This window comes from Anolis sagrei, chromosome Y (genome assembly GCF_037176765.1).
Source record: "Anolis sagrei isolate rAnoSag1 chromosome Y, rAnoSag1.mat, whole genome shotgun sequence".
Classification (NCBI taxonomy): domain Eukaryota; kingdom Metazoa; phylum Chordata; class Lepidosauria; order Squamata; family Dactyloidae; genus Anolis; species Anolis sagrei.
The window spans coordinates 17,359,616-17,382,030 of NC_090035.1; the positions used below are offsets into that span (position 1 = coordinate 17,359,616).

Here is a 22,415-nt window from a genome sequence, read left to right on the forward strand (position 1 = left end):
GAAAGTGTTATTTATTTCGTTCCAAGCTAATATTATAGGAGCAAACATCCAGGCAGGTGGAGTGTATCAAAATATTAATTATATGGGCTCATCTTCCTGCTTATAATAAATGTTCTCTACCTGCCTTGCTTCAAAGGAATTACTGCAGAGATGTTTGAATTATTCAGAGGCATCCACCTCACTGCACGTGGAGCTTTATGCAAATCAAGAAATATTTGGACAGACAAACAGTGCAAAAGTAAATTTTATTTTTATTGTTATTATTTTAAAACCAAATTTGCATAATTTAGTCTGGATTTTCATAGGCTGTATATCTGGATTCCTGGCAGTAGAATTCAAGACAAACACTTAACAGTGTGTAAACTGTCACAACAATTAGTGTTATGTTTCTGCCAGCAAGACCTCACTGAGATCCTGTGACAGCTCCACAAGAATTATAATGGCTGTCAAGGCTCTTCAGGTCTCAAACTAACCTACCAGGAATAACTTTCAAAAACCTAAAACCCTTGAGAAATGGATACTTGAACGGGGAATCTCTCTTTATATGTGTGTCCCTGACCATTTAGATATGCCAAAGAGACCATTTCTGATAGCAGCAGCAAACCATTCTGCAGGGCTTTGTCCACGGTGACAATCCAGTTGTGCTTCTAACCTACTAAATTGTCTTGGATTGTTATGCAGTTTTAGAACTTTATTGCACTAAGGACCGTATCACATTAGGTTCCCTAACATGGGCAACAACAAAGGGATCCACCGGGCATTACGGCAAATCTGTGGGGCAGTAGGGGAATTCGCCATCCCCCATCACACAGGGGAAATAATCACTGCCCAGCTTCCCCCTGCATAATCACCATTGTTGGCAACGAGAACATAGGAAGTTTCCCATACTCTCGTTGCTCAATTGTATGATGTTTTCAGCACAGTTCAGGGATGGATCCCTTCCGGAAGTAGCTGTGTGTTGCTTGATGGGATCCATCAGGCTCTGTCTCTGAACGGTGCTGAAAGCATCCTATTATGGGTAAGTTTGCCTGTGTGATGAAGTGATAAGTATTTTCCCACAACCAATAAGGGTAACATACCAGGATGCTCACCCTCATTATCAATTGCATCATTGCACCAACTCACCAATCCATATTCCCTCGTATGTCCTCCCACAATACTGCTTCTCTGTAATTTTTAGAAATTTTCTAAGCTACCTGCCAATTCTAGCTAAGATTATTTAAAAAATAAAACCTACAATCAATGAATTAATCACTGAGTTGTAATTTTGGGCAGGAATGAGAGGAAGCGAGTAAAGGGAATCTGATTCCTTGACATTACTCTATTGTTGGCATGCCAGAAAAAAGTAGAAGGGGACCCATTGCACCAAGGTGAGATTGGGAGCTATTGTGGAGTTGGGAACATTGTGGGATTGGGAGCTACTGATGGGTTTTGCCAATTGGTAGCTAGAGTGGGTTTATCATTGAGCAGGCCAGAAATATGCATAGTATCATATGATAGAAACCATCACCAACAGTAACAGCACTACTTCAATTCCAATTTCCCCCCTAAGTGCATTAAAGTTCACAGATTCTTTCCATTGTACTATTTTATATGCCCTTCCCCAAGAACCTTGGGTATTAGGCAAGCTAATAATACTTTAGTAATCTAAATTATGGTTGGAGGATATAACTATGTGTTATCCCCTACTCTATTGAGCATTAACAATTGTGTCTTAACAATTTTCTCCCCTATCCATATTGACCTTCATACTCATTTTGACTAGGTAAGAATTCACATAGAGTGCTGATATGATATTCAGCATCTGATCCTTATGAATGTGCTTGGCACTTTCATGGTGCCTAAATTGCCACTTTGCGGGAGCTAGCAATTTGACAAAACACCTTTAGGATTGCATCTCCCAGATTAGAATTTGCAAGGCAAAGGGGGGGGGGGGGAGTGTAGACATACAGTATATTGTAATTCTCTGTATGAAACAACAACTCTAAGATGTTACGACTTACTAGCTGCATATAGTCCAAAGTACAGAAAGAAAGACGACAGCAATTTCTTTATTTCTTCTCTCCTTCCTAAGGGTGTGCTTGAAGTAGCTAGCTATAATTTTGGTACTGAAGGTTGCATGGAAACTTCCGATAAAGATCAGCAGAGAGAGCAGTTTTGAAAAGCATGCACTTTCGGAATTGTTTTTAACAAGTTTGCCCTGATTTTCAGCTCTAGCTTCAAGACACTTTCTCTCCTCTCCCTCCCTTATATAGGCGACTAAGGGAAATTATTGATCAGTTGTTTGGCAGTAAATCTGATCTTCTAACACTTTCTATTAAGTAATTTGGAAACAATGCATTTTTTCCTATTACAATATAAGTAAGGTATTGTTTAATTGATTTCTCTTTTTTTCTTTTAAAAAAGGATGAATATGGATTGTAATTAAGACTACTAAAGGAAACACTTAATTAGCCATATGTCTATTCTATCTGGGAACATGTTCTATTACTATTGGGGAGGTGAGGATAATGTTCCCAAAGATGAATTCAACTCTCCCCACTCAACCTTCACTCCTCACATTTTTAACATTGTGATAAATAAAAGCTTCAGATGACTGATTATTAATACGGTTTAGATATCCAAGAAAAGGAACTAGGCATCTGACCAAGAGCACCTCTGTCTTTTCTGCATTAAACTTCAGTTTATTCAACCTCATCCATTTTGTTACTGATTTAGTACTGAAACAGCTTTCTTCTAATTAGATGGAGAAAAAGAGTTGAGTACATCAACATACTGGCGATATCAAGCCCCCAAATTCAAGATATCCAGTTGTTTCCATATAGATATTAAACAGCACAACTAAACCCTGAGAGATCCCACTGGCCAATGGGTATTTCTTTGAACATGAATTCAGCTGTACCTTCTAAGTTTACTCCTCCAAGAGAGAACAAGACCACCATAAAAGGATACTTCATTCAACCCTGGTTTAGGGGACATTTCAGCTAGATTGTCCCCTAACACCAGAGTGAAAGGCCCATATTTGTGCCTCAAACTTCAGAGGGATGATTGTTGAAGACTAAGGACATATCTGCACTGTAGAACAAATGCTGATTGACACCACGTAATTGCCATGGCTCAATGTCATGCAATCCCAGGAGTTGTAGTTTGGTGAGGCCAGCACTTTTTGGCAGGAACATCTAAAGACCTTGCAAAACCATACCTTTCATGATTCTGTAGTGTTGATTCATGTCAGTTGGAGTGGTGTCAGACTGCATTCATGCATCCTAAGAGAAAGAACTTGAGCCCTGGTTGCAGGAAGAAATTACCAGACCTGTTTTTACAAGAAAATAAAATGGAACCCCAGGTTCCCTGTATTTTCTGCAGTACATTCTAGGAGTCTGCATCTCTTGGTACTGAAGTTATGGTGGCAACTGGCAGGCATAGACACAGTTCTTTATCACACATATGGTATATATAGATGTAGATATATTTCTTATTCTAATTTGTGTTTAGACATCATGAGCCAAGGTCCAGAGGGGTCTGTACAGATGGGCAGGATCCATTTGGGCCACTATACATTGCCAATATCCAGCTGAGTCAATCCTGTTTATGGTGAAGGGTGTTTCTTTTTTATGTGCCTTCAAGTCATTCCTGGATTTTGACAACCCCAGGACCAACCTATCATGAAGTTTTATTCATTAGATTTATCCAGAGAGTGTTTGCCTTTCTCTGGGGTTAAGGATTTGTGACTTCTCCATTGGATTTCCATGGCTGAGTGGGGATTTGTACATCTCCATAGTACTACTTATTATGCTTTTTCAAAGTTGGACAAAGTTCTGCTTTCCCACCGTGATCCAAGATGGCAACCCATTGACCCAGAGATAATGGTGGGAGCTCCAGCAGAGATTTGCAGAAGCCATATCAGCTTGGCTATTGTATTCTGATTGTCTCTCCTCTCTTCCTTGAGCATAGGTTCCATTGTTTAAATACACTGTTAGGGCTTTTCATTTCATGAGTTTTATATTGGCTCTCAACCATAATTTTTAAGTATGAGCTTGGAATTGGTTTACAATAGAGTGCAGTTTAGCATGCAATGGTTAAACAGAAGGGGTGATTTGCTTTAATGTTCCTTTATGGGAGAAGTGCTGAATTATGAAGCAGAAAAATAGAATGTTCTCAGCAGTGTAAATAAAACAGTAATCAAAGGAAGTAAATCATAGTCTTTTTTCGCTTTCACCTCCCCCTCCCTTTCCCCTAGCCAGTTTATGCTTTTGTGCATTGTTGGGTTATTAATCTTGATAATAGAAATGGGGAAGAAATGTTACACTGAAAAATTGGAGTTGATATAAAACACTGATGAATGAACAAAAACAATTGTGACTTTCTAATGCTTATCTTTGCCATATTTTGACATGTAATCGTGCTAAATTGAAAGCTTCTTGGAAAGCAACAGTTCCATTCTTTTAAGAATTTTATTTTATTTTTGCAGTTGTGTACCTGCAAGCACAACACTACCAGGTGACTGTAACAAGAATTAAAATTTCAGGACCGGAAAAGGGAGCTGCCTAACAGTTTGAATAATTTAATCACATTATTGACCTCAGTAGGGTTGAGCTGACAGCAAAACAAGTTGAATGTATTTCGTTCCACTTTTTTTAATTCTACTTAACCAAGGTTGTTGATGGTTTCCATATTACTGGGATGTGAATCCAATCTGTGCTTCCTTCTAAATATAAATGGTCCTGAACCTCTTTTGGGAGTAGCATTCACAGCCTTCAGATTTAGTTGTTTATTTGCCAACATTATACATGCACTGGTTCGAACCTCATCATATTGATCCGGTTCAGCGTTCCAATTCACCAGCCTCTGTGGTGAATTGGGGGGGGGGGGGGGCAGCTGGCCAATATTGGAACCCTGCACCCCGACTCACCACCATCTGACACTTCCCATCACACTTGGGGAAGCATCACCATTCGGATTTTGCCTGTGGTCATCCTGTTGTTTCAAATGGAACACTGGAAGGTTCCTGTTTTGGCACAGAATACTACTGCTACTACTACTATTACTACTACTACTACTAATAATAATAATCATAATAATACTTTATTTATAACCCTCCCCATCTCTCCAAGGGAATTTAGGGTGGTTTCCAGCAAAATAAACACAATGGCAAACATTCAATGCCAAAACAAAAAATCAAACCAATGGGTAAAAACAGACTCAATAAAATTATAAAATAACAACTTAAATAAACATACATGATACATCACAAACATTTACAAGCTCTTAAAACTCTCAAAATTACACTAAAAATGTTAAAATGTTAAAGACAAGATGGTATACAACTTCCAGCGAGGGAAGATGAGTGTCCAAAAAGCAGATGATGGCATGTATAAAGATGTGTTAATTTTTCTCCTCTCCATCTCCTTCTCTTACAACACTTCTGCCCCAGTTGACCCACGCAGCCCCATCGGAAGTAAGGCTACGTTGTGTGATGGGTGGCGTGGGGCTCTGTGGCTTAACTATAATTATAGCAAAATTTAATGCCTCACATACAGAAGCCTAACATAATAATAATAGCATACAATTATAAATTAAATAATAAAACACCGCTATTTCTGATGTTTCCCTAACAAATCATGATGGGCACTGACAGGAAGTTCCCCTGCATCATGGGATGGACTCCATCACTTTTCATTAGCTCAATAGATTAGAATCGACGGGGGAGGGGGGCAGGGGCAGATAAAGTCCTAGGAATCATTAAGGTATTATTGTAATGTAACATGTCACAACCAGACTCGTTATTTGTCATTATGCTTCTGTGATCCTTTCTGTAACAACTTCATTCAGTTGCTTTGTCAGTTGGTTTAAAATTCCTCCCAGAACAGCTATTGCCACTGACAGTATTTGCCAATATTTTGCCTCACCTAGTTAATTAGAAATGGATAACGTTATGTATTTTGGCATGAGCAACCCTTCCTGACCTTGCCTTTATGACCAGCAGCCACATGGAATGATGGAAGTTTTTTCATCAGGATGCAAGAGGAGGAGGATTCCATCCCTTTCCCACCAACAATCTACAGTGCAATGACCAATTGCAACAGGGATTCTTCTTCTGATTGTCAGAGCCTTGCTTATTGCTGGGATGAGGCTGGAAACATCCTTTTCTCATGCTGTGATCTCTATCTGAACAAGCTTTTCTCACTCTCTTTGGCTCCTGGTTGTGATGCTACATTGGATAGTGGATTTATAATCAGGCCCATGCTATCATTTATTTTTATTTATTTATTTGACTTGTATACCGCTACTCCCAATTTGGCTCGGAGCAGTTTACAGCAGTAGATTAAAACAATACAATTAACTTTAAAATACAATAAAAACAAGAACAGACATATTCCCGAGTTATTCACCCATCGAAAGCTTGTCGGAAGAGAAAGGTTTTACAGGCTTTCCAAAAAGCAAGTAGGTCTCGGATAGATCGGGTCTCAACTGGCAAGGCATTCCATAAATAAGGGGCTACAATTGAGAAGGCTCTCTGCCTAGTAGAAGACAGATGACAAGTCCGGATGTTGGGGACTTCAAGCACATATTGGTCTTCGGACCGAAGTAATCTCTGGGTTTGGTAGGGGGATAAGCGGGCCCTCAGGTACGCCGGCCCCAGACCATATAAGGCCTTAATGGTTAATACCAGCACCTTGAAAGTAATCCGGTACTCAATCAGTAGCCAGTGCAGCTGTTGGGGTGATATGACACCTCGCCAGCACCCTGGCAAGCAGACGAGCCACCGCATTTTGCACGAGCTTCAGTTTCCGGATCACTGACAAAGGAAGGCCAATGTAGAGGGCTTTACAGTAGTCAAGCCTCAAGATGACCGTCGCCTGGATCACCGTAGCCAGGTCATGAAGGTAAACATGTAGGGAAGCTGCATATAGAACAGTTACAGCTCTATAACTATAGGTTATGAATCTATATTTGCAAAATAGATTACCTGACATTAATTTAGTATTAGTACAGATTAATTATCCCATCTCCAAAATGTTAGAAATAGGTTTAGGCTTCTCATGTTGCTTCAGAAGATGCTGAAATTTGAGAGTCAACATGGAATCATAGAATCAAAGAAGAACAGAGTTGGAAGAAACTCCATGGGCCATCCAGTCCAACCCCCTTTTGCCATGCAGGAAAAGCACAATTAAAGTACCCCTGACAGATAGCCATCCGGCCTTTGTTTCAAGCCTCCAAAGAAGAACCCTCCATCAGACTCAGAGGCAGAGAGTTCCACTATTTCTCTTATGATCAGGAAGTTCTTCCTAATTTTCAGATAGAATCTCCTTTCTTGCCATTGCTTCCCAGTCTCCAGGGTAGCAGAATACAAACCTGTGCCCTCTTCTTTATGACATCCTTTCACATACTTATACATGGCTCTCATGTCTCCTCTCGACCTTCTCTTCTGAGGCTAATCAGACCCAACTCTTTAAGCCACTCTTCAGAAGAATTCATAATCTCCAGACCTTTCATCCTTTTAGTCACCTTGCTCTGGACAGCATAGAGTCAATATCCCTCTTGAATTGCTTTGTCCAGAACTGAACACAGTGTTATTCCAGGTGAGAAAGTCTGACCAAATCGAAATAGAGGGGCACCATGATTTCCCTTTATTTAGACATTATGCTCCTTTTGTTGCAGCCCCAAATCCCATGCATTGATTGGATCGCGTAATGCTGCATTGTCACACGATGGGTACGTTATGTGCCATACCTTTTAACATGTCTTCTGTTTCTTCCAATATTTACTGCTTCTGGTGGTTGTGTTCCCATTGCTGCTGCCTTTTATCATTTCAATTGCATACAGAGTTACAGAAAAGAAACAAACAAATAAAAAAGAGATATTAGACCTCGGTTTTATCGTGTTTTGAAGCATTCCAGGTATTGGATTCTTAGAACGAAAACAGGCTTTAATAAAAAAAATGAGAAGAAAGGAACGATTGCTCCGGAGTGTGTTACAGCTTTTCCTGGTGCCTATGTAAGGAAGTAGAATTATAATGAAACGTGCTGGAGCACTCTTTAAGTATCCTTGTATCTGTGACACATTTAAATATAAGCTTGCTACTTCTCTTTTCCTCCTTCCGTTGCACACACACACACACACGACATAGAGTTTTCTGCTGCTCATTTGACCTGCTGCTTCTGAGGATTTCCTTTCAGTACAGAGGAGAGTGTCTCCTTTTGACAGACAGTGCAAATTAAGAGATATGGGCAAGATTCAGGAAGCTGGATGCCTGAAAGTGTCCCCTGGGTTTTCATTTACAACTAGGGGCTGCGATAGACACAATTACTGCTGTCAGAAACTCAGAGGTTAGTGGAAGGAGCGCATGGCAGCCTCCGCTCGTGCTGCGCTGTAATTGCCAAGATTATTTTTAATCAGAAGTTATTCTGTGAGCCCAAACATTAGAAATCTCTCGTTGGGACCGACAGGAAATTAAACTGAGGCCAAATGACAACAACAAAAACGACAACAACAAAAAAACACATTGCCTCAAAATAGAAGTAATATTCCAAGTTGTCTAATCATTTTGTTGTTTCGCTTTCTTCTATAAGGAGGTGATAATCTATCGTTTGGCTGCTGATATCATTGTCTAATTTTGCTTTGGGATTGGAATTTTAAATGACCAGCCGCAGTCTGTTTCAGTCTATTTATAAATCGGCTGTTTTTTGCCACCAGCCAGATCAAATGTGTGAGAGGCAGAGCTAATTTTACATCTTCTTTTTGACATTTAATTGGTGTTCATCTTCCATGTGTTGGCTGCTATGACTCTAACCCAATATTTCAAACTTTTTGTGCAGTGAAGTGTAGATGTGTTTTGTTGCCCCAAATTATTGACCAAAATAGAAGAAGCTACAGAATATCTATGGGTTAAATCTGTACTACATGGGAGAATGTTGTTGAATGATATATTAATAAATAATTGATTGTAGGGGGGAAAGGAGAAAAGTAACACAAAAGTTGAAAAGCAAGTTTGCATTTTCACCAGGATGGGTCCAATCCATGAGAAGCAATTTGGATGGATGCCTTGTAATGCTCTTTAGGAAGAGTTGATGTAATATGTAAAACCATTCATTAGTTGTAATAGACAGATTGCTTTAATTCTGGTCTGTGTCAGTTTCACTTGTATAGTGGACCCTTGATATCCAGTTGGGTTTGGTTCCAGGTCTCCCCATGGATGGCAAAATCAATGGATGCTAAAGTCCCATTATATGCAATGGCAGAGTAAAATGGAGTCCCTGCTATAAAGTGGCAATATCAAGGTTTGCTTTTTGATTATATATATCTCCTCTGAAACCATTTCCCAAATGGACTCTGGGCACCTCATAAAGCACTCAAAAGGGCAAACACACAAAATACAAAAACATAAACATAAACATCACAAACCCCCTGGATAAGATCAGTAAAAGCAACAATAGCTGCAGGTATAAAGCCACTGCAATCCATATCAGTCTCATAAAGTGCATGGTAACATAGTCTCTAGGTCCTCAAATATGTTTCTTAAGGGATTCTAAACATGGTCAAAGGCTTGTCAAAATAGCCATATCTTCAGTTGTTTACAGAAGGCTTGGAAAGTGGGGGCTAACCTAATCTCCCACAGGAGGGCATTCCAAAGTTGGGGGGGGGGTACCACCAAGAAGGCCCTCTCTCTCTCATCCCCACCAACTGCACTGAGACAGAGGTGAGACCAAGAGGAGGGCCTCCTCAGTAGATCTTAGTGACCGTGCCTGGACTATGAATCATAGAATGATGCAAGTGGAAGAGACTATAAGGGCCATTCGGTCCAACCTTAATAATAATAATAACAATTAATAAATAAATAAATGTTATTTATACCCCAACACCATCACCCCAAAGGGACCCTGCCACGCAGAAAAATACAATCAAAGTACTCCTGACAGGTGGTCATCCAGCCTCTACTTAAAAGCCTCCAGAGAAATTTGCATTAAAATGCTTCTTTAAATATTCATTTTGTTCTTGTCTATCCTTGAAATAAACATTTTGCATAGATCTGAACCACAGTATTCCATTTTTTATTTTACACCAGGAAGTATAAAACCTAATGTATTCCATAGCTGCAGCTATTCCCAAAATGTGTCCATTTTAGTGATCAGAAGAAAATGACAATGCTTTCTGTTTTTTCCCTCTAGGAAACTACACAGAAGCTTCATGTAAGTGGAAGTTATACTTTTCTGGAGAGGAGCATTAATTCTGTAAGTTCTTCTTTTGGCTCTCTTCTTTGCTACTCCACTTTTTCTCCTTTCTGTTTTGGTGTGTGCCTTTCTCAAAGCTACTTCTACCTCTTTTTGTATCTTCAGCTGCATGAAATGAAAGGATTATAATGAAAATGGATTCTAATGAAAATAAACTGTGTTATTTAATTGTTTGTTTGCACATTTCTCAGGTTTATTTAGTGGTTGCACCTGTGTGTACTTATCTCTTGAATACAGGAGAAACCGTGCCCTCCTTATCCCCACAAAAACAAAGCTAATATCCACAGTCTTTTAGGCTGATATAGTGAAATAATGTACTGAATTGTGATTAAGCACTTCTTAAATACAGCGTGATGTTATTAGATGTGTCACAATATGTGTGGATTAAGCTATTTTCCATACTTTTTCATAAATTGCATAATTTTACTGGTAATTTCTAAGTTGACAATGAACAATATGACAGGTGTGTATGTGATTTTCCTCAGATTCAACGGAGTGGATCATTATTGTGAAAGTTTGGCTATGAGATGTTTCCATATATGAACAGTTTTCTAAAAATGCAGTCACACTTGTGTTTAGTTGTTGGGTTATAATTTTCTAGTTTGTTGTTGTGGTTGTGTTGCTATTTGATTTGTTCTGAAGCACATACTGGGTCAGATGTGCTAGATCACAACTTACAGAAAGAATGTAGTAGAAGAGGTCCTGTTTTGTTCAGCGTTCAGTCTTTGGGATGTAAATAGATCGCACAACATTGTCCTCCTATACTAATTCCAAACCCATTTACAACTCACCTGTAACTAATGTTTTTCAAACAAACAAAAAGGGGAACAAATGTTTTCAGGCAACAGAAAACACTTCAAGTCAGTGTTCAAAGTATTGCTGGCGGTGCAGTAAAAGCACTTCAGACATTACTTTGGGGCTTTGAGGTGTGATTTTGGGCAAACCTTTGAACCGTGCTATTCATATAACTCCTGGCCATCAGAACAAGAGAAGCTGTCACTGCAAAGCCAAAATTGTCTTCTTTTGCTCCATTTGCTTATTTTAAAATAAATATATAAATAGTTGAAACTGTGGGATTTTGCTGCTCCTTTCAGGGACTTACAGGAATTTATCCTCTTCATTAGATATTTCCACACTGTTTGCAAACTTTCTTCTGTTCTTTTGCAAATGTGAAATCAATGCATTGGAACGGGACTGGTTTGACCGTGAGAAATACCCTTCTCCCTTGCAGAGTACACAAACCAAGGAAAGGCTTCTAATTGCAAAATGCATCTTTCTTTTTTATTAGTTAAAATAATCCATTCTACCATACAATCAGGTGCTGTAAAGCAGAAGTTTCTGTGGGCTTCTTAATGAGAAGTAGCCAGTGCCAGATTTACCATTGTGCTTAGGTGTGCTTAAGCTTTTGGTTCTCACCCTGTGGGTCCCCAGATGTATTGGCCTCCAACTCCCAGAAATCCTAACAGCTGGTAAATTGGCTGGGATTTCTGGGAGTTGTAGGCCAAAACATCTGGGGACCCACAGGTTGAGAACCACTGCCGTAAGCACAGGGCTCCATTGCCCAGGGAGGCCCATCTTCCTGCCCCTTAAATTATTTTTATAATAGAATTTGCTTATGTGATGCAATTCTAAATGTGAAGTCATTCTGTTTCAGAGTGATTCCAGACATAATGATAGAGTTGATAGTGTATGGAAGTGTCACTTACTTAGGCGATCCCTCGTAGCTCGAGGAGGATGGTCTTCCAAATGTGGTGTCTTGGCAGTGGGTCCGTAGGTGGCTGCAGAGCCCTATTCTTGATCTGCATGTTCTCCCCAGTGAGGACATCGGTTTCCAGACAGAAGGTGGTCCTGGTCAGGGTTGGCTTGACATGCTTTCCTCTTGGCTTACCCTTTCGCCCTCCATTTGTGCCTCTTTGAATTCTGCAGCACTGCTGGTTACAGCTGACCTCCAGTTAGAGCACTCAAGGGCCAGTTGTCAGTGTCTGTGCCACAGTTTTTAAGGTTGTCTTTATGCCCCTCTTTAAATCTCTTTTCCTGTCCACCAAAATTAAGTTTCCAATTCTTGAGTTGGGAGTAGAGTAACTGCTTTGGGAGAGGATGATCGGGCATTCAGACAGTGTTGTCAGTCCAGCGGAGTTGATGGTGGAGGAGCATCACTTCAATGCTGGTGGTCTTTGCTTCTTCCAGCACGCTGCCTTCCCAAGAGGTTTGTAGGATTTTTCAGAGGCAGCGCTGATGGAATCATTCTAGGAATTGACTGTGGTGCCTGTAGTCAATCCATGTTTTGCAGGCATGTAGCAGGTTTGGGAGGACAATAGCTTTATAAACAAGCACCTTGGTCTCCCTATGGATGTCCTGGTCCTCAAACACTCTCTGCTTCATTTGGAAAAATGCTGCACTTGCAGAGCTCAGGCGGTGTTGTATTTCAGTGTCATTGTTGACTTTTGGAGAGAGGTGGCTGTCAAGATAGCGGAAATGGTCAACATTTTCTAATGTTACACCATTAAGCTTTATTTCTGGCATTGCAGAGGGATTGGCTGGTAACTGCTGGAAGAGCACTTTGGTTTTATCAATGTTCCATGAGAAGTCAAGCTTCTCGTATGCTTCTGCAAGTGTTTAGAGTGGCTTGTAGGTCTTCTGAATGTGCACAGATGACATTGTCATCAGCATAATGGGGTTCTATAACAGATGTTATGGAAGTGTGCCACAAAGCAGGCAGTGTAGGCCTACTGGCTCTACCTCTTTCAGGGCCCAAGGAAGAGGCTGCATAACTTAACTAGCACAGGGCCTCTTTTGTCCTAAGTCCAGCACTGGAAGTAGCCCTTTATCTTCCAGAATACTAACATCAACTTACTCCCTAACTTTAGTGGTAGAGATAATTCATGTTCATGATGTAGAAATATTCTGCTAGAGTTGTACAGTATTTCTGCATTGTTTCTCTCTTGAGGAAGAACTTGAGTCCACTTCCACTCACAAAATGGTCTATAAATGGAAAAGCTTTGTGGAAAATTGCTTAGAATGCAAAGAATCTGTCTCATAGGCTGCTTGGTCCCCAAACGTGGATCTTTCAAATGTTTCTATCAATTCCCTATGGCTGCACATTGAAGAAAAAGGTTTTGAGTGAAGAACAATTATCTCTATCGCCGCGGCATGGAAAGTCACTTTTAAGAAATAATTGATCATACAGCTCCTAGCAAAGGACACTCTTCACAAAGTGACTTTAATGTCTGCACTGAACTCAAAATAATGCCCCCCAATTATTTTAGTGCCTTCTCACTGTAAAAAAACCTAAAAAACTAAATTGTGCTTGTTACATGGAAAAGAAGAAAGTTGCAAGCTGTTGCTTTTTGGGGACGGAGAGAGGGATACGGCTGCAGCTCTCTTGCTCTGAAAAACAATATGAAATAGATAATTTTGTTGCTTAATTGATACAGTTTCCATCTCAGCAGTACTTTTTAATCAACTTTTTTTGTGATTGGCCCATTCACGGTAGTGTAGTAGAGTCTCACTTATCCAACATAAATAGGCCGGCAGAATGTTGGATAAGTGAAAATGTTGGATAATAAGGAGGGATTAAGGAAATGCCTATTAAATGTCAAATTATGTTATGATTTTACAAATTAAGCACCAAAACTTCATGTTTTACAACAAATCAACATAAAAAGCAGTTCAATATAGGCCTGTTTGATCAAGAAAAAATTTGTTTCTAAAATCGATTCGTAATTGGGGTGTTTTTTTGTTTCGATATTTAAAATATTTACAAAACTTTCCAAAAAAATGTTTTGTTATTTACGAAAATTCGTAAATATTTACAAAACATTTTTTAAACTCCATTTGCCTAGTATTTTAAATATCGAAATTTTTTCTTGATCAAACAGGCCTAGTTCCAACAGACCTCTGAGGATGCCTGCCATAGATGTGGGCAAAATGTCAGGAGAGAATGCTTCTGGAACATGGTCCAGCCCTGAAAACTCACACAAGCGGCCTCCGCGCGCCATCCGGCTCCGGCTCCTGCGCCCTCCTCCTCCTCCTCCTCGGGTGAGCGCGCGCGCCATCCAATGGGCTCCGGCTTCTGCGCCCTCCTCCTCCTCCTCCTCGGGTGAGCGCGCGCGCGCCATCCAATGGGCTCCGGCTTCTGCGCCCTCCTCCTCCTCCTCCTCGGGTGAGCGCGCGCGCGCCATCCAATGGGCTCCGGCTTCTGCGCCCTCCTCCTCCTCGGGTGAGCGCGCGCGCGCCATCCAATGGGCTCCGGCTTCTGCGCCCTCCTCCTCCTCCTCCTCGGGTGAGCGCGCGCGCGCCATCCAATGGGCTCCGGCTTCTGCGCCCTCCTCCTCCTCCTCCCAGCTGTTTTGCAGGAAGTGCGAGGAGGAGGAGGAGGAGGGCGCAGAAGCCGGAGCCGGATGGCGCGCGGGGGCTCCGGCTTCTGCGCCCTCCTCCTCCTCCTCCCAGCTGTTTTGCAGGAAGTGCGAGGAGGAGGAGGAGGAGGAGGGCGCAGAAGCCGGAGCCGGATGGCGCGCGGGGGCTCCGGCTTCTGCGCCCTCCTCCTCCTCCTCCCAGCTGTTTTGCAGGAAGTGCGAGGAGGAGGAGGAGGAGGGCGCAGAAGCCGGAGCCGGATGGCGCGCGGGGGCTCCGGCTTCTGCGCCCTCCACCTCCTCCTCCCAGCTGTTTTGCAGGAAGTGCGAGGAGGAGGAGGAGGAGGGCGCAGAAGCCGGAGCCGGATGGCGCGCGGAGGCCGCTTGTGAGCTTGTGAGGAGGAGGAGGGGGGCGCGATGCACTGCTGGGGTGCTTGGGAGCGCCGGATTGGCTCCCAGGCACCAGCAGCAGCACTCAGTCAGCACAGCAGCCTCCATCCCATTAACGACACGAGCTGAAGCTCGTAAAAAAAATGGGGCTGCTGTTTCGATATTTTTAAACCCTTCCGGGTTTAAAAATATGTTTTGAAATCGCTTCGGATATGGTTAAAATAACGATTTAATTACGAATTAACGAATTAACGAACTAAAACCGACAGGCCTAGTTCAATACACAGTAAGGTTATGTAGTAATTACTATATTTACAAATTTAGCACCAAAACATTGCAATGTATTGAAACAGCTGTGGATCCGGGCGGTAGGCAGACTGCATTGGATAATACAGAACATTGGATGAGTGAAGGTTGGATAAGTGAGACTCTACTGTATGAACCCTGTACCCATGGGGCCAGTCTTCATGGTTTCACCTACCCCCGTTCAACAAAATACGTTTTCTCTAGGAATTTTCTAGGTATGCCATGCAGTTTTGCGACATGCTTTTGCTACAGAGTTGCCCAGGAGGACCTAATAAATCTGTTCGTTTCAAAAGGGTCCACCAATATCCATGGTTTTCACAATGAGTCCAGAAACCTCTCCTCTGATTATATGGGATTCATGCTGCATTATTCCACTTCAGTTGCTGCATCCTGTGGATTCCTAGAATTTGTAGTTTGCTGATGTACTAGGGCTCTCTAGATCAGTGGTTCTCAACTTGTGAGTCCCCAAGTGTTTTGGTCTACAACTCCCAGAAATCCCAGCCAGTTTATCAGCTGTTAAGATTTATGGGAGTTGAAGGCCAAAACACCTGGGGACTCACACATTGAGAGCCACTGGTCTAGATTCTAAATGTCCCTTCCCAAATTGCTTATCCCAGGATTGTTAAGATGGAGCTATGATAGTTAAAGTAGAATATTGGGGCTTTATTTCTGTACTATTGATCTTGGGAGAATCCTGGAGTCTCGGGAAATGCTAGGGTTCTCCAGAACATGATCTGAAAAACCGTTGAGACATCGGCATCTCATTTATTAGAAGAGGAGTGCTCTGTTAAACTCTCCTCTGTGCCACATGAAAAATGCATATTGCATTTTGAGGGGGAGGGGGGTTATTTTGGTTATGCTATGCAGTTGTGGTTATTTGTCTTGAGAACACCTTACACATCTGTTTTTTCTTTCCTCGCCAAATCCGTCTAGCCCATCTTCGTCTTTGTTCCCTGCCACCAGCTGTCCCATCTGTCATGGAGCAGCAATGTGGCAGTTAGCAGCATTTGACACAGTTGACAGAGAGAAGGAAAAATGGCAGGCGAGGAATTCTGCCATCAAGCAAAGCAAAGGTGGTGGAGAGGTTTCCAACTTATGGGACACAATAGTCCCTGAGCTCATTAGTAGGCCTTTGTGAGGAAGCCAACAATTTACCTATGATTAATATATTTCAATAACTACACATACTTCCGAGGAATCATCAAGCATCTTGAAATGGACCCTATGTATTTGAATTAAGCAAAAGAAAGAGACAACACTAACTGTCTTGGATATCTGAGGACAACTGACTGATGCCAGATCTCTCTGTGCCTCATTTGGGTCAAAATTTTCTTCTTGTGATTGTAATATGAAGAACATTGTGAATATCAATCATTTTTAGGGCTCAGGAAGTCTTACTGTTTAACTGAGTAGAGACTCAAGTCCAGCATGTTGCTTAGTAACACAAGATGTAGATGAGCGGGTGACTAAATCTACCATATGGCTGGGCATTTTGCCCTATTCACCTGTGACATGACCTACACATGTAATGCCTTACCGATTTATAGTATGCTTTATCAAATTTTACTACTCAGAACTGCAGGATACTGACAGGTAGTCTATTGGGGTGGGAAATAAAATGATGTTTTCATGGGTCCCATGTGAACATTTAATAATTTAAATGAGTTGGTATTTTAGAACTTCATGTGCTAAAGTTAACTTTGGAACCAAAGTGGTAATCTTCTATAATTTGAAAAAAAAAAAAAGATGTCTGCAAATAAATCCACAAGTTTCTAAGCCTCCATTGTGACTTATGAAATTGGAGTTGTGTGTGTTGAAAGGGAGCAAATGTGAGTTATGTATTGTTGAAGGTTTTCGCACCTGGAATCACTAGGGTATTGTTTGGTTTCTGGGTTGTATGGATGTGTCCTAGCAGTATTTTCTCCTGTCTGCATCTGTGGCTGGCATCTTCAGAGGATCTGGTTAGAGCAAAGCAAGTTAAGTATATACCTGTGAAATGTCCTGGGTGGGAGAAAAGAACCATTGTCTGTTAAATAGTTTAAAAGGTGAAATTAGCAAGCTAGTTTTGTGTGTGTTGAGTGGGATCCGCCTATTAGCATGTGAGTAACCATGAGGAGCCCCCGGTGGCGCAGTGGGTAAAGCCCCTGTGCCGGTAGGACTGAAGACCGACAGGTCGCAGGTTTGAATCTGGGTAGAGTTCGGATGAGCACTCTCTATCAGCTCCAGCTCCTCAGGCAGGGACATGAGAGAAGCCTTCCACAAGGATGATAAAACATCAAAACATCTGGGCAACGTCCTTGCAGATGGCAAATTCTCTCACACCAGAAGCCACTTGCAGTTTCTCAAGTCGCTCCTGACATGACAAAAACAAAACAAAACATGAGGCTAGCATAGTCAAATAGTGAGGGCATCTGCAGAGAAGTAGGCTTTATTCTCTTTGAATTGTTTCCTGCCTAGAGACATCTTTTGTTTGGTGGTGAACATTAGCCCTTGATTGCTTATGCTTGGAGTCCTCCTGTGCCTGGGTGGTGTTCATTAGTCACTGTCTTGATTCTGTGAGCTATGTTTTCCTTGGAACACCCCACTGTATTGGGGAGTTCCTATTGCCATATACTTGACAATAGGTCTATTGATGTGGTCCGTGAAATAGATGGATGATTGCATTTCAGGAAAGGCTTGCAGAACAAGGCACATCTTCAAGAATTGTCTGCATTTGTTGGAGCATGTCTGACTTCCAAGACAAGTGTATTTTATAAAAGACTGAAAGCTAGAGATTGAGCCCAGGTTAACCATTGCCACAAACACTTACAAACCAGGGATTGGAGTCAAACACTCTGTCTCTATTGACCAGGCATGTAGCTGGGGTCAATAGTTCTCAGGGTGGTCTGCGAGAAGTCCTTACTGGTACATTATTTAAACTGTTATGTTTATTAATATCATGATCTGATCATCATGCTCAATATATCCCATATGCATGGGAGTATTGGGATAATGATACAAAAGGTTTGCTAGGGTAGATCTTCAGCCCCCCCGAATCAAACTCAGCCCCCCCCCCCCCCCCCGAATCAAAATCCTGGCTACGGGCCTGCTTTTGACTTTACTATACAACGTTACATTACCAAGGGTGGTTGTCTTCTAATCAAATCAAATCATTTATTTTGGTCATAAACCAGCACAGGAAATAAAAGTCACAGTTTCATACAAACTTGGGACCTAGTACATTTAGTACATTTAAAATATAAATATAAATACTGATTTAATAATTTAAAAGCCAGCACCCATAACACGTTTCTCTCTTGCCAAATGTCTCCGCTTTGAGCCCTTCCCCATCTCTCTCCTTGTAGCTGACATTACCGTGTTTTTACATTCTACGTTTTGGGGTCCTTTTTCTTGCAGTTCTTCCAAAGCGCGCCAACCCTTGCCTCTTTTTATGGGATCGCTGTGTGCTCTCTTACAGCTGTCTAATGCACTAATAAAGAAGATGTTTGTGGCCATGACCTACCTGAACCATTATACGCTAATCATATTGAGCAATTGCAAGCAGATTGATTAAATGCCACGGATCTCCCTCGAGGACCAGCGAGACCACAATCCTCGGCTCGCCACCCCTTAACAGATGGCATGATAACGTTTTTTAGCAGCACACTGAAGGGAGCAGGTGGCTAAGAGCCATTAGGGGAAGGCTGTTTCTGAGACCAGCGGACTACAGCTCAACCCAGATGCTATATATATATATATATATATAGAGAGAGAGAGAGAGAGAGAGAGAGAGAGAGAGAAAACTTTGGAGACATTTTTTAAAAGTCTGAGCACTAGAATAAAGGGCCTGTCTCCTTCCACTCTTCCATTTGCTGCTTTCCCCTTCCTTAACTTTCCTGGTTAAAAGCTGTTTCTCTGCTTCGCCCAGGCCACAGAGGATCAAAGCTTTGCTGAGCACATCAGAAGAACAAGAAGTCAGTCTGGTAGAAATATTTGATTTTCACCGCATTGCAAGGGTCACCTCACATGGCTAAATGACCTGGTAGAAAATGAAATTATATATATACACACATACACGTATATATTTTGGCTTTGAAGGATTGCTTTGACATTCTCCTCAAATCATGCTCTGATCAGGAACAAATGGCTGGGAGCTATCGATTTCCAATTCTTACGGTCTCCCTCGTCCTGCACAAGCTGTTTCCCCTACAGGCAATTAAATATGTTTTGCTCTCTGTTTTATGGGTCAGACCACAGGGAGATGTGTGCCTATGTGGAAGAGGGAGATAGAAGTCTGTTTCTGCTTCCTCCTTCCCCATATACATTTAATCTTGCTGTTTTCTTACATCCTTATGGGACGGCTCCATCAAGCAACCTTACTACCTACCTTTTACGTTTTCTTGTTTCTTGGAAGCATCAATCTGAGTAGGGAAGGGTTGCCTTCTGCCCTAATATTTAGTAAGTTTAAATAGGGCATTCATCCCACCCATCAGTCTTGTATTCTGTAATAGCAAGAGATATTTGAAAGTAATGAAGTGACACCTACAAGTGGCTGAAATAAGTAATTTTCTTTAATTGATACATCGATAAGTGAAATGATTGATGGATGGGGAGGGGGAGTTTTGATAAGAATCCTGATTGTGTAAGGCAGGCTGTGGAAACAGGAGAAGACTATGGCACTCTTGCCTAGATTGACAATTTGGTTGAAGGTGTGTGAAAGTAGAAGAGGACTAAGGTACAATTCTTTGGATTTGTTAGGTGATAAAAAGGTGAAAAAATGGGAAAGGGCTGTCTAGGATATACTATGCTAATTTTCCTAAGATATAAAGTGTGGGAGTAGGAGCCCTGGTGGTGCAGTGGGTTAAACCACTGAGCTGGTCAGCAGTTTGAATACGGGGAGCAGGGTGTGCTCCCATTGTTAGCCCCAGCATCTGCCAACCTATTTATTTATTTATTTGCCATACTTGTACCCCGCCCTTCTCAACCCCGACAGGGGGACTCAAGGCAGTTCGGAAACATGCAAATGTGAGTAGATCAATAGGTACCACTCTGGCAGGAAGGTAACAGCACTCCATGCAGTCATGCCAGTCACATGACTTAGGAGATGTCTACAGACAATGTCGGCTCTTCGGCTTAGAAATGGAGATGAGCACCAAGCCCCAGAGTTGGACACAACTAGACTTTATGTCAGGGGAAACCTTTACCTTTTACTAGGAAAACATAGAGCCATAGATTCCTTGAACAAAATGTGAAATATCTCAGATAAGTTTAGTTATGAACAGAACCTAAAGAAGGTGAAAACTCCTTCCTTGGAGGCTTTTAAACATCAGCTGGTTAGCCATCTGTTGGGGGTGCTTTGACTGTGTTTTTCCTGAATGACAGGGAGTTGGACTAGATGGTCTTTGTGGTCTCTTCCAATTCTATTATTCCGTGATTCTAATATATGCTTGGAAAAAAAATGAAGTTGAGAAAGGGAAAAATGGATTGGTTCACACTGTACTTCTGTCTTATACATTTTAGTTTTCCCCTGGGTTCCCAATTAAAAGCCACTGGCCCAGTAAAACTTCTTTTATTGGTTGACAAACTCAAGGCCCTTCTACACTGACCAATTCTATCTGATTGAAATTGTTTACACAGAATCCAGTCTCGCTGTCTGGGTGATTAGATTGATATGTCTGGCACAGGTTGGAGGCCAAGACGATGATTGCATTAAGTGCAGAAGATGGTCTCAAGCAGGTGCCAGAATCTGCAGTATCCATGGCTTGACAGACTTCAGAGAATGTGGTTTTTACCCCATTTTAAGGATGAGATGTGCACCAGCATCAAGGAAGCATAAGAGATGGGGGAGTGGGAGGATTATAGTAATGGAGGTAATCAATTACCTGTCCTAGGGCAGTGGTTCTCAACCTATGGATCCCCAGATGTTTTGGCCTTCAACTCCCAGAAATCCATACAACTGGTTATTTATTTATCGTGTCATCAGCAACCAGACATTTGTATTACATTTTTAACAAAAACAAAGAGACAGACAAAACACAGAATTTGCAAGCTTGGTAGTTGATTAAATATCCTTTGACCAGTAGCTGGCCACTTGGAGTGCCTCTGGTGTTGCCGCAAGGAGGTCCTCCATTGTGTATGTAGCAGGGCTCAGGTTGCATTGCAGCAAGTGGTCTGTAGTTTGCTCTTCTCCACACTCGCATGTTGTGGATTCCACTTTGTAGCCCCATTTCTTAAGATTGGCTCTGCATCTCGTGGTGCCAGAGCGCAGTCTGTTCAGCGCCTACCAGTTTATAACTGGAAAACTGGCTGGGATTTTGGGGAATTGTAGGCCAAAACACCTGGGGACTCCCAGGTTGAGGACCACTGACCTAGGGGATCAATTGACCTCTTGATACCCAATGATACCCTTGGGGTGTTTTGGGGCAGGTCTTCCTTCCAAATTTTACAATACTCTTCAACACAGACAGGTGTAATCTAGATTTTGCAAAGCCAGTTTTGTTGTGTGATGTAGTTTATATTTGGGGCTCACTGAAATGAATAATGAGCTAGGTTGTTGTGAGTTTTCCGGGTTGTATGGCCATATTCCAGAAGAATTATATCCTGACTTCTATGGCAGGCATCCTGAGAGGTTGTGAGGTCTGGTGGAAAGTAGACAAGTGAGATTTATATACCTGTGGAATGTCCAGGGTGGGAGAAAGAATTCTTGTCTGCCGGACCACTTTAACAACCACCATGTCAGACTATATAGAGAAGCCATTGAAATCCACAAGCATGTGGACAATTCAACGGAAAGGAGGAAACCATGACAATGAACAATACCTGGCTACCAGTATTTAAAAAACTCCAAAATCTGGTCAGTAAATAAAGAGCAAGACTCAGAAATCTGGGGAATTCCAGACATGAAACAATCAGGGCCATCTCCCAACAAAATTCCCCCAGGCAAGAAGCAGCCAGACTTTGAAGCTTCAAGGCCATTCAATGTTAATCAAGTTGGCCAATTGCAACTTTCACACTTGCCTCCAACAGCCAAGAGTTCTTTCTCCCACCCTGGACATTATTCCATGGATATATAAACCTCACTTGCCTAGTTTCTAATAGACTTCACAACCTCTGAGGATTCTTGCCATGGATGTGGAAGAAGCGTCAGGAGAGAATG

The 22,415-nt window shown here is 41.8% G+C and overlaps 1 protein-coding gene across 9 annotated transcripts in view; it reads left to right on the forward strand.

Annotated features, from left to right (window-relative positions):
- LOC137095529 (RNA binding protein fox-1 homolog 1) overlaps positions 1-22,415 on the forward strand; it is a 1,101,487-nt gene that overhangs the window by 162,591 nt on the left and 916,481 nt on the right. For all 9 annotated transcript variants that reach the window (XM_067462295.1, XM_067462296.1, XM_067462289.1 and 6 more), the window contains exon 2: positions 10,170-10,232. In XM_067462295.1, coding sequence (XP_067318396.1) covers positions 10,170-10,232 — 63 coding nt within the window. The remainder of the gene's footprint in view (positions 1-10,169; positions 10,233-22,415) is intronic.